The 15788-nt window shown below is 38.1% G+C and overlaps 1 protein-coding gene across 1 annotated transcript; it reads right to left on the bottom strand.

Moving 5' to 3' along the window:
* Positions 1–278: 278 nt before the first annotated feature.
* On the bottom strand, positions 279–7306 carry LOC140246343 (peroxisomal sarcosine oxidase-like). Its single transcript, XM_072325815.1, has 8 exons — positions 7211–7306; positions 6384–6532; positions 5545–5758; positions 5082–5264; positions 3966–4103; positions 3292–3450; positions 2387–2462; positions 279–1191 (listed from the first exon to the last, which is right to left on the bottom strand). The coding sequence occupies exons 1-8, from the start codon at positions 7304–7306 to the stop codon at positions 1055–1057; spliced, it is 1152 nt and encodes a 383-aa protein (XP_072181916.1). The 3' UTR covers positions 279–1054.
* Positions 7307–15788: the final 8482 nt, after the last annotated feature.

The raw sequence follows: 15788 nt of genomic DNA, 5'->3' as shown, positions 1-15788 counted from the left end.
ACAGTAATGAATTGATACCTTTGGCATACTCAAGTCTGCTCAGAGAATACCTAGCCAGGTGTAGATAATAATTTTAGTGAAAAACTGAGCAAAGAAAATGGGATTCCATCGAGATTCGAACCCGAGGCCTCCGGATTGCTAGACAGGTGCACTAACGACTGAGCTAGTCCTGAAGTTCAAATTGGTCCCATCGTCGCGGGGACACCACCAAAGATTTTTTTTTTTTTTGCTTTTTTTTTTGTTCCCCCCCCCCCCCACTGACCGTTCACATTGCTTTCTTGACTGTCCCAGAGCACACAATATTATTGGTACATAGATCATAAATAAATGATGATGTCCTATGAAGTACATGTAATAAGCAAGATGCAATCAGGTACACTGTAATGCTAGAGAGGAAGATCCACACGTTCTTTGTTATTTGAACAGGAAGTTATACATCCGTAGAAATGTGACAAAAATAAGTTTGAGAGAAAGAAAAACATCTGTGTTTGATGTGGCACCTCATACAGGAAATCTGAATTCCATAATGATACAGCGTATGTTAGATCAGACATTATCAGCACATGGAAGACTACACAGTCTGAAAATTCTCTGTAAGGAAGTGGGTTACGTTACACATTGTATCATACATTATTTCCAGTAAAACGTGTACTGTATACATTTACATGATGTATACGTGTATACTTTAATCTATTTGACAAATAAAATATTGGTCATGGAAAGTCGATGTTTCCAAAGATACGCTTGGTAGGACCCTGCAGTTCACCAAAGTCACACTATTAAAGTGTCCATTGTTTAGCAAGAGATGACAATATTCCCAGCATTAACGACTATACTGCAATACTGTATGTACACAAACCAGGGCCCCATTTCATAAAAAGTTGATATGAAAGCAACTCTTGCTGATGGAATGGCAATTGTCATAGTAACAAGAATCCAGCTTCCTGATGATTGGCTGTTGCTATTGGAAGTTGCCATTCCAGCAAGAGTTGCCATCCTAACATCTTTTATGAAATGGGGCCCAGGTCGTCAGGTGTTTTCATATCCGGGTACTTCAGAGGTTTGCGGATATGAGTGCGGAGTTGGGGAAACGCGCCAAACTGCAAGGCGCGATGTCGTGAGTGGGCGTCTCCCCCATCACCATTTGGCAGAGTATCTTGCCCACCACGGGGGCCAGCTTGAAGCCGTGACCTGACGAGTGAAAAATTGGCAAACATTTGCAAATAGATACCAGAGCAGGCCTATGAAGTGAATGGTCATGGATTCAGAATGCTGAACTTTTCTTCCCCTTAGATACTTAACACGAGTTCAGTTATAAAATGCAAATTTGGTGAAGGAGCGTCAGTTTATATTTATTGATCGATATAAAAAGATATGAACAGTCCACAGGATTTTCTTCATGTCATATAAATTATGCACACAGTGGCCTGCTGTAAACGGTATACAAACCTAATACCATCAAACTACGCTAAAGTTAAGTGAAATCTAAAAGGCAATAAATATCCTCGTAAGAATTGTTGTTTTCTTTTTTATAAATTAACTGTTGCACAGGCATACAAATCATGCAAAGTTCTGTCTCTCTTTTTTTTTTTTTCTTTTTTTTTTTTTTTTTTGGGGGGGGGGGGTCGTTTTTACTGTAGGACTTTTCAAACTGTTTACAGTTGCAAGTTGCATTCATAGGTCTATGCTCTGTTCAAACTCGAAGGTGTGTCTGCACATGTGTTGATAAAAACTCATTACAGTTCGACCTCTCCTATCCGGCCTCTCTTTATCCGTATCTCTCTGTTATCCGGATGCGATCTCGCCGTGTTTTTTTTTTTCCAACTTATTAAAATTATGGGTATACCATGTACACGTATTCAAACAAAAGATCACAGGGCAAGAAAAAAAAAATCACAGTGAAGGCCAGATACATGAACACATGAAGTGATGAAAACGTCATATTCCTCATAGCGAAAATTTACATTTTCTGCCACTAAAAAGTTTTGCATGGTTGGATAACTTTAGAATAATGGTCACTCAGATATAATTATTAGGATTTAAGACTTGGGCATAATGGCGTTTCAACGAACGACAAACAAAGAAAAAAAAAAAAGACACCGAAAATGTCAAGATTATCATGGTAAGTTGTTAGGCGATGACATCAACTATTTCCATTTCACATTAATTGTTCAAGAACTATTTTCGTGAAAACAAGGAAAACTTCACAATTTCATAAGTTTCCTATATTTATCTGATTTTGATTAAATATTCACCTGTGCGTGTGTTGTCCTTTTCAGACAAACTTTTGACTTGTAGGGAGTTCCCTTATAATTACGACATGTGAGATCTAGCTGAACCCCCCCCCCCCTTCCCCTCTCCATTTGCAGGTGAACCATGCACTCACCTGAAAAGCCGCAGCCAATGACAATATTCGGATGTCTGGGGTGTCTGTCTAGTATAAGCTCATTGTCCGGAGTTGTCTATAGCGGAAGACGCAAAGATCAACAATAGCATCAATCATTAAGAACACAAGGCACAAATCGGATAGGCCTATATACTATCGCACAGCAACACATTACTTTTGGCGGACAAATTACCATCTTATGTTTAGCTTAATGTAAGTGTAAGTGAACTGAGGCGAAATCTGTAGATTTGCTAAAAAGGATAATTACATATGTAAAAGGTGACAGACGTTATGAAATCGGGAAATTTCGCTAATCTTAACAAAACCGTTATTGTACAATCAAAATGAATATGCAAATGAGCAATATGCAATTTATGTCACCTTGCGACCTGCCATGTGATTTGTTCTTTGTTAAAACGCAATTATTGTGCCCCAGTGTCAAATCCTGATATATCTGTCTGATCATTGTTCGGAAGTCATTCAGCCAGAAATAATAATGTTTTACACTTTCATTGCAGAAAATCGAATTTATGGCATTTTTTTCCATACCACCGATCACCAATGAAAAATTGTGAGGTGATGACATCATCAGCTCACTTATTTGCATATTCATTTCCACTCTTGAAGAACCGTTTGGTAAAAAGCAGCGAAACTTAACAATTTCATAACTTCGTTTAGTTTTATCCAAATTCGATCAAATTTTCATTGTCGTGTTTACAAGATTTTACAGATTGTACAGATTTTTCAGTTTACTTTTTAACTGGTCCAAATTGCCCTTTAAACAGGAGATAAAAAGATGAGATGAAAGGAAGGGGGAGGGAGAGAAAGGGGAACTTAACTGTCTTGACTGTGCATGAAGAGACATGTGATCTGAGACCTAAAAGTCAACGAAGGAGAGAACTCACGGTATACATGCAGGTTTCCACGATGGAAGGTCTGCTGTGGAGCCCGGGGAAATGCTCCGTCACGTACTTGCTAACCATTTCGATGTCCCACTGGTGATCACCCACAATGGTATCTCTCTCGTCGGGGTCAACGGGTCGAATCCCCCCATGGTAATTTATCTGCGGAGCAGCGAAAAAAAAACCCACCAAAACACAAAGCCAGTGTCGACGAGTATGCTCTCGAGATGCGTTTCTATTCTCGTCTATCAATACCGTTCAGACTCAGAGTATACATACGTAGATTTGCTGGTTGTGTGAATCATGTTACCTTTCTGAGCAAGAATCGTGGATTCACCAAATTAAATGGTTTCTTTTTAAAATATCAAACGATTAGCATTTCAGAAGTATTGTAGCATACGCTGTAATTTCCTATATTGCCTGTAGTACAATTAGAATCAAATGAATTACGATAGTTCTATAACTCGAATAATAAACCACAAAAAGTAATGTGACAAAGTACTGTTATAATTATTTCAGAGATTATGAGAGAAAAAGGCCTATCACAGTACCCCCCTCCCCAAGGATACAAACACTTATTGTGTGTCTTGGAATACAGGTTATGATGCCAATTTAAAGATTACACACACACAAAAAGAAAAAGGTTAATCTAAAGAGAAGATAGGGCTTTACGATACCTTCAACATCCCGGGGTACTCGAGGATTGGCAGACCGTATATATGTCGTTTGCCAATGCTTAGGTCCACAAAAACAGGGAAGTTTGAGTAAGAACCAGGAACCTTTTCGCGCCAGAACATTACATTAATTCGCCACGTCTGTATGTAAGAAGTGATCGAGGAGAAAATTAAGAATGGAACATTCAAGATGACGTACACTGGGATAGTGACAAGTGAATCACACAAACCTGAGAAGTTGCTGAAGAAATAAATTATTTAGAGGCTTGCGTACAACTGAAAACGTCAAAGGGCGTGCGAATTTCAACCCTTTCGACGAAAAATTGACAGGGAACCAATTTTTGTAACAGACATTGATTCCTCATTGTGAAACAAAGCTTCGATTATCAAAACAAATCCAACGAGTTGACATTGAAATGCATTGCATTATATAGGTACATTAGACAGCATTACAAAGCATTATGTATTTGATAATTCATTTTTTAACGCATTAAGATTATAAGATTATTATACACTGTACAGCCTGTGCAACTTCCACTTGGGTCACAATGATGGAACATTTTCATGTCAATTGGTGGAATGGGATATAACGTTCCAATGACAACATCGTCGACATTTATATCCGAGACATTGATGTGGCACTTCGAATTACTGAAGATATAAGTTTTGGAATATAAGTTTTAGCCGAGATTTGTCTCAGAGTTACTGTCCCATAACTGAAATACGATCAACATGAGGAGTGGGGGTAATCTCATAAGACCGTCACCCATGAGTCATACGACCCACGAATACCATTAAAAAAAAAAGATCTATGAGTCATACAGCCCATGAGCTCGACACTTACAGGCAAATAAGGCCCATGAGTCCGACACTAAGCAAAAAGGCTCACGAGGCCGACCGCGACTTCGACATTACAATGGGGCTTCATGTGTCGGTTTCTTGGGCCTATTTTCTTAGTGACGAACTCGTGGGCATTGTTTGCCTATTGTCGAACTCATGGGCTGTATGATTTATGGGCTGCATGTACGACTCGTGGGTGTTAAGACTCGTAACGTGCACGCGAAGAGTAGAGGTGTCTTGAAATTAATTTTGCTGGTCAGCGTAAAGATGTCCACTCACTTTCAATGGAGGTTCAAGGCCCAGGGGTTTGAGAAGCTTGCCCGCCCACGGCCCCGGAGTCAATACCACGTGCTTGGCAGTGTACTCACTCAACGCTGTTCTCACAATGACAGTGTCACCCGGTATTATATGTTCTACCTTCTCCGAATCTCGTAAAACACCTCCATGCCGTACAAAGATGTCCTGGGAATGAAATGAGAAATCTGCCTTTACAACTCTCAAAATTCTTATCAACGCATTTTGTTTTACTGAATTTTCAATCTAAATAATGCAATGCAATCATTTTTGGTCACGAACCTAAAGCGCAAACATTCATATCCGTGAAACGTAAACTAAATGCGATGTAAAATCGTGTTATGGCAACGTCGGCAGTAATTCTTGAATGTCTGATGAAAGAATGGTCAGTGCTGAACTTTTCTTTGAAATTGACGAAATTTGCAATTTGAAATTGAAGAAGACGAACCTGGAAGCACTGGAGAGCCTTGTTAGCACGGAGTATACCAGCCTCAACGTCAATAAAGGTCAGAGTGTCATCTTTGTGTCGGAAACCAGGGTACCTTCGTTGCCTCTCCGCATGGCCAATCTCCTCCACGGGTTTTCCCGCGTTTTTTGTTTCCTCCAGTCTACGATCGTAAATCTCTCGTTCTGGACCAGAGAGCACCAACATCCCCGTCTTTCTACAAGTTCAAACGCCACAGTATACATCACACAGCGAATACAAAGACATCTATATATGGAACAACGGTATCGAAGATTTGAATTCAACGGTGAACAAGGCATAACTAGAATTAAGAGAGAACAAATCACTTATGTTTTTAGTAGTGTCAGTCTTTGCGTTGAGAAAGAATTGCCGATGAGTTAGCAAAGTATAGGCGAACGTTTTCCTCTCCGATCTCTTTGGTTTCATGCTTCATAAATTTGGGTACATTAATGTATGATAAAACTCTTTTTTTTTTCTTCACTGAAGCGCAGAGTAAGTGGGCTGTTCATGTATACTAGTCTTGGTTCAGGACTGAAAATTCGTACAGCAATGAAGAGTTTGTAAACGCATCTTATTATCATTACCTGTGGTGTAACATTGTGTATTACAACTGTCATCAATTATACTGGTAAGGACCCGTGGCCATGAACTCTGAAAACAATTTTGAACGTTTGCCGGGACATTAGGAATCTAGTCTTCTAGTCATGTAATTTGGGTCAGAATAATACATGAATTAATAGTGTACCTGCCTCTAATCTACCTGCAGTGTCAGATGACTAAAGGATTCAAGGGCTGTGGGTAGAGAGGTGAATGACACGTACCGATACAGAGGTGTCTTCGATTCCTTCTCGAGGAGAGCCCAGAGAGGAAAGGCTTCCTTCATCATCTTCTGGTAGTGAGGTTCTGCGTAGGCATACCTTGTGACGCGGGCAAAGCCGTGAGAGCTTCCCCGCGTGTGCGGTAAAGGAAACTAAAGAGAGAGAGAGAGAGTATAGGCATGGAGAAATTCACAAGAGAGGGAGGAAAAAGAATCAAAAGGTAATATCATTGTTGTTGATATATTATGATAATGAAACGAACAAATAATGACAAGAATAAAAGGGACTGAAAATGGGAAAGGAGGGAAGGTAAGTGCAGAGAATGAGGAGAGGAAAGAGGAGGAGATCGTCTCTCGAGAGACGCACCGGGAGAAAGGAGGCCATTACACATGAGAAATGGGCGAAAAAGAAAAGATGGCAAGCAAACGAGATGGAGAGCATTGTTTCACAGGAAGCGGAACAAACAGTATACAGAATATAAGATGCATTCATTATTGTTCATGTTGCACTATTATGTTATTTATGCCCAATCATTTTTATCAGGGGCGTTTATTAAATTTCTTATGCATATTAAACAATCTACATTGTAAATGTGGAGAAGAAAAGTTACATTAACAAATATTGTTATCCTTATATTTTTTCTAGTTTCAAGCGAAAATTGAGCCCTGACATCAGAAAATATTTATAATATATACTTGCATCAATATATTAGATTAGTGATATTATATCATGATTATAATCTAATATATTATTATTGATGCACGTTTATTTTGATATTCTTGTGTGAGAGAAACAAATTTACGTCACCCAGTCAAAAATGTGGAGCCTACCTGATCAAGCAAGAGTGTTCGCAGTCCCTTCTTCGCACAATGGTATGCCACTGCTGATCCTTCAATGCCAGCTCCTACGATTATGACGTCAAACATCCTAGCATATTATCTTGGCGCCGAACATGAACTGAAGAATCCGCTGGTGAGCTTAGTGCGAAACGTCTTGCTTTCTACAGTCTCGCTGCCCCAAGTGCTGCAGCTACATGAAGTTATAGTGCAGCAGAGGACAACAGGTGTACATCGAAGGTTACGCACCTACAAGTACATGTACAGGAGTCCACTTCGTCACAATTTCGTCGTCTACTGTCATTTCAAACGGATAGGCCTATCAGAGATGGAGTCGGAGTCAGTAGCAAGAAGAGTGAAAACTCCTAGCAAGATAGGGTCATATCGACAGTGTGAGGTACCAGAAATAAAGACGGAGGCTCAAAAGCTAGGCCTACGGCTCGCTCTGATCAGCTCGCGATTTTTAGTGCTGGCTATAAGCAGCTTGACAGGATAAAGAGGCCTACTCGCAGACCTGCAGACCGTGTTCAGTCACTCAGATGCCGGCGCATATATTTACAATTGTATATTTTTGTGACTTTTGTCCGTTTTTCCAAGACAATCTGTCCAGCAGCAACAGTAAGCGTACAACCCGTTTGGCCTAGCGCGCTGAACTGCATGAGCGAAATACACGTACTGTATTGACATGGCCGAGGGTAAAAAGAAACCGGTTGTGAATTAGCGTGTATGTGGGTACTGTTACATGTGAGAGAGAACCCTGGCGCTCGTTATGATCTTTGATCACCCGAACCTCTCGTGAATAAACAATGCTCAAGCCCGTATTCAAACGATGCCTTTTGACTCCGTATCTATTACGTAATTCTGCCCAGTCAGTCAATTGGTCCATGCACTGGATTATGGTGACCCAAATCTATTCACAAGCAATATGAGTAATGTGATCGTCTTTTTTTTTTTTAACTCTTTGAAGGAACATACACTATTTAGACTACTGGTAATGGGCCTCATGTTCAAGAAAGCATGTTCCATGCATTGTTCACCAGGTAATTGTCACAATGTTGTGTTCATAGTCCCAAAAGAGTATAAATCATTAGTCGACCTGTATTACGTAATAAACTGCCCTCGCGGTTACACACAATAGAAGGTCATGAGCTTTCTGGTGCAATCAACTTACGGTGAAACCCCCTCGAGCTAAATAAACTTACAGGCTCCTACAACAGCATTGGATTTCGCCATCCTGGCATTTAATCATACAGCTTGTGCCTTCAATTTAGCACATAAATTTGTTACATACACACTGTATTATTATATTTTTGGTAACTTTCTCATGTTTCCATCTTCTACTTATTAATGACATGTATCATACTTTTCGGTGCAACGGGATTATTCATTTCATTCTTTTAATCCTAGAGCTAGTTTGGGACTGATTTCAATAAAAAACAAAATTACGATGCATGCCAGAAGCAAAATTAGAAACTGATATTAAGCTATACAACGCAAATTATAATGATTGAAACCTATTATTTCATCGCTTTAATAGGAAGAAAATAAACAGTATGTTAGTATTTCATCCACTCCACTGTGAAAAAAAAAGGCCGTCAACCACCCTTTCCACCTCCCTACTTCGTCAAACCCTTGCCTTCACATTATGCGTTACAAAGTTTTGCTTTCACGCCGACGTTTGGTAAAAGTAGGTCCATGGTAAAAGCATGGAGCTACAAGTACATGTACGTCCATATGGTAAAAGCATGGAGGTACAAGTACATGTATATGTCCATATGTTAAAAGTGTAGAGCTACAAGTAGGACCATGGTAAAAGCATGGAGCTACAAGTAGGTCAATGGTAAAAGCATGGACCTATCATCCCCGCCGCCACCTGATTATGTGCATCTTGATGAGTATAATATTATTCAGATGTTTGGACAATGTCGATTATGTAATCGTGCATCGCCACTGACAAAAGAACTGTTTCCCTCATTTCGGTCTTATTTTTTTTTTTTTACATATATAGCTGAAGTGTCATTTCAGACTCAACTGCCTTTGAATAAACACCTAGTATGATGGGCAGCAGCAAACCTCTAAACATTTACATTTTTGTGTCGCAAAAATAATAATAATTAATACAACTGAAGTGGACACTACCGGACACGCATAATGTAACAAGATATACAGTGTATACACGTCGTCGACCGTTACTGTCAGTATTTATACAGTGTATGTTACTCTGAAACGTGGGAAAATGGGGAAAATACATTGTAAAGTACAATGTACGTGTATTTCGCAAATGAAATTGCTTGAGCGATGCACAACTTCACATGCATTTTCTTGATTAAAGAGTTATTATCTTTCTGCGTATGCAGTTTTTAGATTTCTTTAAGCGCCGTCTTCATGTTATCCAGGCTGTCTGTCGACGGTGATGATGAGATCGAAGCAGGAAAGCATAAAATGCTGTTGTGACACTCTTGACAGAAACAAGTGCATGAATAAATAACGAGCGATAAATGTCTACATACGTTTATTGGGTCCATGGTAAAAGTAGCCTCTTGTCGACAACCCTGGCGCTACTGAAGTCTTTAGAGTCGATAGATATCAATGTAGACTCTATATACGGACTCTAAAATTGCCAGGGCCATCGACAAGATGCTATGCCAAAGGGACTCTGCGCAGTATCTCCCCCCCCCCCCCCATTCTTCCGAGAGTTCAGTGGTGGTTAAACATTCAATAGATTAAAAACCTAAAAAGACGGGGGGGGGGGGGTTCTAAAAGGGCCCCATCCTCGAAATTAAAGGACAAGTTCACCTTCACAGACATGTGGATTGAGTGTATGCAGCAATATTGGTAGAGAGCTAAGGCTCTCGTACCTCCTTGGTAGAACACATCAGTGAGAGTTTGAGGAAAATCGGACAATCCGTTCAAAAGTTACGAATTTTCAAAGTTTCTGCTCAGTCACTGCTGGATGAGAAGACTACTACAGCTCGTAATGTCACATGGTGTACAACGATATAAAGAAAGTATAAAGAAAACTCAACATAAGTTTTCACTTTTCTCGATAAGAAAATAACACTTGACTTGCCTCTTTCAGAAGGCAGGAGGAATAATACATCAGTGACAAGTCGAGGAAATGAGCACTTTTTTCAAAAATAAAATTTTGTGATTTTTTTTATAATTATTTTCCTTACATTGTTCTACGCATGTGACATCATACACTGAAGCAGTCTTCTCATCCAGCAGTGACGGTGCAGACACTTTAAATATTCATAACTTTTGAACGGATTGTCCGATTTTCCATAAACTTTCACTGATCAATGCGTTCTACTAATATTGCTGCATTATATGAAGGTGGACTTGTCCTTTAAAGGGGAAATCCAGTTCAAATATAAGTTAGTCTGATAAAAAAAGATTAAAATATTACTCGTGAGTTCAACGGTGAAATTTTGATCGAAATCGGGTGAAAAATACGGAAGTTACGACATTTTGAAGTTTCGCTAATTTTTCAGGAAACTGTTCTTGAATGGTCAATATGAATACAAGTATGCAAATGGAAAAGTGAGCATGTCATACCCACACAACTTGCCATATAGTTTGTACGTAACATTTTGAAATTTCCAGATTTTCATTCAAACGCAACTATGCCCGAGGCTCAAATCCTGATATATCTAACTGATCACTATTCTGAAGTTATTCAACCATGTTTTAGACTTCAATAACAAAAACATTGAATTTTCGTCATTTTTTGGTACACGATCAATGGAAAATTGTGAGGGTATGACATGGTCAGCTCACTCATTTGCATATTCATATCCACTGTACAAGAACTGTTTTGCAGAAAATCAATACGCAAAACTTCAAAATTTCATAACGTCATTAATTTTCATCCGATTTCAGTCAAATTTTTACAGAGTTCGTAAGATTTTACTCTTTTCTTTTTTTTTCTATCAGACTAATTTATTTTTGGACTGGATTTCCCCTTTAACTGCGATTACTTTATAACGCATAAAGAATTCGCGCTGTCACTTCATGACTTTCTTTGTAGTTTTAGCACAACTCTTGATTCCAATTTTGCATGCCCCGCGTAGATGATTTCATAGATACGTCACGTATACATGGCATGTCAAGTAAAATTCGATATTTGTATTCGTTTGTGTGTAAAGTCAATGGGACTACCATGTATATCACAGATAGGCCTACATAATATTTTGAAACTATAACCGCATTGGATTCTTTTAGTTGATGTCAAGTGTGAATACAAATAACTCTAGATATTAAAACAATTGAATACATTTCATTAAAAACAAAAATACATAAGGAAATAGTAAACGACAGAAATGCATCCATATATTCTTAATTATGCTTTGTTTAGATTTGTAGTAGAGCTTGTTTATCTTTTTTTTTTTCATTCAAATTTGCTTTGGATAATTTCACGAGATCTGCGATAAAAAGTGCCAAAACATTACATTTGCCTACATAGCGTGTATGCATATTCATTTTAATCTGTTTTTATTCATTTTTAAACTATTGTCTATCTGTGACATCATGAATCCTTGAAGACTTCTTATCAATGGCGGTACTGAAACCTCACAAAAACCACAGCTTATTGAAAGGATTTCCTATTTTCCTCAAACTGCGATGTGTCCGCATGTGATATGTTTTCAAAAATAACAAATCACAATGAACAAGGATGATGACATAGCAGCTTCACCATGAAAATGCATGAGTGGGGGCTCAAGGAAGCAGAACAAAAGAAGAAAGTATGCATAAATTCTACACAGGTTGCCTTGTTAAGCAAGTGGTATTGTAATGGAATTACATTGCTACATTTCTGAAATATGTGAGCCTCCCACTAATGCTTTCTTGATGGTGAGCCCCCACTCGTGTATTCTTATGGTGAAGCTGCTATGTCATCGTCCTTGTTCAGTGTGATTTGTTTTGGGTTTTTCAGAGTATTGTGTTTCTGCTCAAAGACCACAATTAAATTCCACAAAGTTAAACATGGAGCAGTCGATTTATGTACTAAGTGACGTGAAATTATGAAAATCGCCTATACTTCCCCTTTAAGGTCGTTCAAAATTAAGCCACAAAGAGAACACAGAAAGACTGCAGCGTACTATGAACTATTAACACTAGATGCAGTATATTTCAAACTTCTCAACAATATACAATAGATAATCCTCACCATAGAGTAGTAATGTCATGACACACATAAACACGTACAATGTACAAAACTCTGTCACCTTTTCTGTTGTAAGTTGCATAAAAGTTGAGACCGACAGGATGACCAATTCGGCCTACAAAGACATACTGATCCTGTACCACTTAGTATTGTGAACATGGTGAAAAATAAGAACTGGCCACTAATTAATTCATTACCACACCTTTCATTCTCAATCTACACTAATCTCTTGCCAGACAATGTCCCCAGCAAATGACTTTATCTGAGTAGTATACAAGTAGTCTGCACTGAACCTGTCGCAAATCAACCATCTCTTCATAACTGTTTGCAGTACAACTACACCTAAAAAGCATCATGCATGCACGAGTCAAACTGGGAGTTTCCCTTAGTGATTTGAGAAAGGTTGTTGTTGTGAATTTCCCAACTGGCAAAAAAAAAAAAGTAAAAATGAAAGATCGAGGAGACATGATTACAAGGTCTGTGGTCCAATAAGTGTTTGGATACATTCAAAACTTGATCACAGCTTTCGAGAAATTATTAGCATAATATATTTCAGCTTAACATTTAGTTGTAGTTTTTGGTGTTTGTTCATTTGCCTTAATTTCCATTGGGGAAAAAGGCTTGATTGAATACATGTTATTCTCCAGCTGATGTGTCTGCATACAAATGTTGAATCAAGCTCTGACAGTAGGTCTAGCATTTAGCTGATAGATTACACACACATTGCTTTTATCAAATGTATACATCATTGAAAATCTACATGTGGAAGTGAGCACTTTGCCGCTTCTTGTAACTGAAGCACTTGTTTACAAAACAATTTGATAAAATACATTACAAGTTTAATGTCCCGTCTATGTAGACTTCCATCCCATGTGCACTCCAAACGTACAATGTATTATGTTTCTTACAAAAAGACATCCTTGACAAAAAAAGAAAAAAAATAATGAAATCAGTCAATCCAAAATTTTGTTGGCATTTTAAAAGATGTACACTGTCAGTTGATGTCACTTTAATCCCAAGACTTTGGTAGCGCACTAGCGGAAATACTTGGAATTGATGTTCACACGAAACAAGTGTGATACATGTACAGTGTACAGGTAAGTTTCTAGAACTTGGCACAGAGAGGAATTCACAACTTGTCCATAATGAGCTCCCTCGTGGAGACACTATGAGCTCCTTTGTGGAGACATCATGGTATATTTAATATTTTTGTTAATATCTCTAAGAATTTTTATGTTTGTTTTATGTTAGTATTGTCAGGGCAAATTATATGTTGCATAGGGCCCCAATTTTTTTCTCTCTCTCTTCTTTCTTTAAAACACAACTATACAACAATGTGTGGGACCAGAGACTCGACACAGGAAAAGTATCCTTCAATGAGAAAGAAAATTAACTATGAAAAAAATATGACTTTGGTTCTTTTGAGGTGCCTTTTGGACACCAGTTCTTAAGAGTTTCTGACCAAAGCGTCAACCTTCTTGTTTGTTTGTTTTTTAAATTAGTTCCGAAACATTTTTTTTTCTCCATTCATTTGCTTCAATTAAACAAACAAATAAAAATCAATACATCATAGGGTAGTAGCATACTTTCAACAAGATTTACTCATCTAGTTACATCAAGTTGGTGCGCATTTTTTTTTTAAGATACAGTGAAATGTCATTATAAGAGATAAGATACATGATAACAAAAACCTGCTTAAAACAAGGTGATTTGCAGACCTCAAGCCTCTTTATATCTTTGTTTTTGCACCCTGAAATACGTTGGAGTGAGAAACCCGATACAAGGTAACTGTCATGGTTTTTAGGTTCTTGTTATAACCACGTTCCCCTGCGATAGCTCATCAGTGTCCATATCATGTCTATACATTTTCATATCTCTTCACCACATTAGAGGAATATTGTTGGTATCATACCCCTTAATCTCTGGCTTATCAACACATCCTTTAGAACCACAGGGGAATGACTGCATGCACAGTACATATTCTTGTGATCTTCAACTTCTTTCAATGTGGTTAACACGTCATCCTCGCACTCTACACGTCAAAGAGGCAAAACTGACTGTACATTCAGAAAGGGAAGCCTTAAGGGGTAACAGAATCGAGAACATGTTAATATTTAAATAAAGAGCAAATTAAAATGTTATCTTGGTTATCACACATGCATGAATAGCAGACTTCTCTTTCAAAACAAAAACACTAGCTTTGATTAATACCATCAAAAACAAGGTTACTCCTCTCCCTTTGGGGGAAAAACAGATTGAGAGAGAGAGAGAGAGAGAGAGCAAAAACTACTGAAATTCATGCATTGCAAAAATAAAAACAAATCACACAAAAGCAGTAAGTACAGCTTTTGTGAAAATACATAAGTCGTACATTACTCACTACAAGACATACATTGTAAATGAGACTGGAATAAATTTACGGTATGCCTTAACTTTCATTTGCTGTGGCTACAATGTATAACCTTCCATAGACACCCAGCTATAAGGGATCAAAGAAAAAAATATGCATCAAAGTGTATCTTTAAAGGCTGTTTTTAAGGCAGTACTTAAGATGTAAATCTCTTCGGTTTAGCACATTAGGTCATACTGTGTATTCATTATGTTAACTTCATGCTGTGTAAAGTGTCCTATGCAAATGACGAATACTAGTAGTACATGTACACGGAACATTTAATACACATTTAATGAAGACTCCTGGAACACATTAGCAAAGTAAACACCAAGAAAGCAAATGCCAAAGGTTTATCAATGCTACTACAAATAGCCTTCAAATGATATGTTCATTCTCCTGAAAGTCTCTAAAAGATACCTTTTACACTACATGTATTTATACAAATCATTTTTACGTTTAGAGCTACCTAAACACATGGAAGCACAGTGATAAGTCACCTGAGTTACCTTTCAAAATGCAAATCAAAGCTGTTCACATATTGCAGAGAAGTGCAAGGTGTCACAAAGAAACATCCAATCAAATCAGAGCTTTCACAAAGAAACATCCAGTCAAATCAGAGCTTTCACAAAGAAACAGCCAATCAAATGAGAGCTTTGACAAAGTCATAATTTAAATTTAATGCTATACAACTTGAAACATGCTTTTCTTGTGTATCACCATGTGCAGCAACATGTTTGAACAATAAATCTGAAAACTACATGTATTGGGATGCCATCTTACATGACGAGAGTGTAACAGACTAACACAGTGAGCTTAGTGACCAAAATATCATCTGTTCATTTCTATCAATGGTGGGGAAATATCGATTAATAAGTGATACGTAAATACACAATAGGCGGTTTCAAGTTGGGTGAAAGTGCTGGTGTCAGTGTTATCTCAACACTAGCACCAACATCAATCACGCACTTGAAATCAGTCCGTGCCAGCAAGCTGACATCAAAATTATGACATAC

Source organism: Diadema setosum, chromosome 2, assembly GCF_964275005.1.
Source record: "Diadema setosum chromosome 2, eeDiaSeto1, whole genome shotgun sequence".
NCBI lineage: Eukaryota > Metazoa > Echinodermata > Echinoidea > Diadematoida > Diadematidae > Diadema > Diadema setosum.
This window is presented reverse-complemented; position numbering and strand designations above follow the sequence as displayed.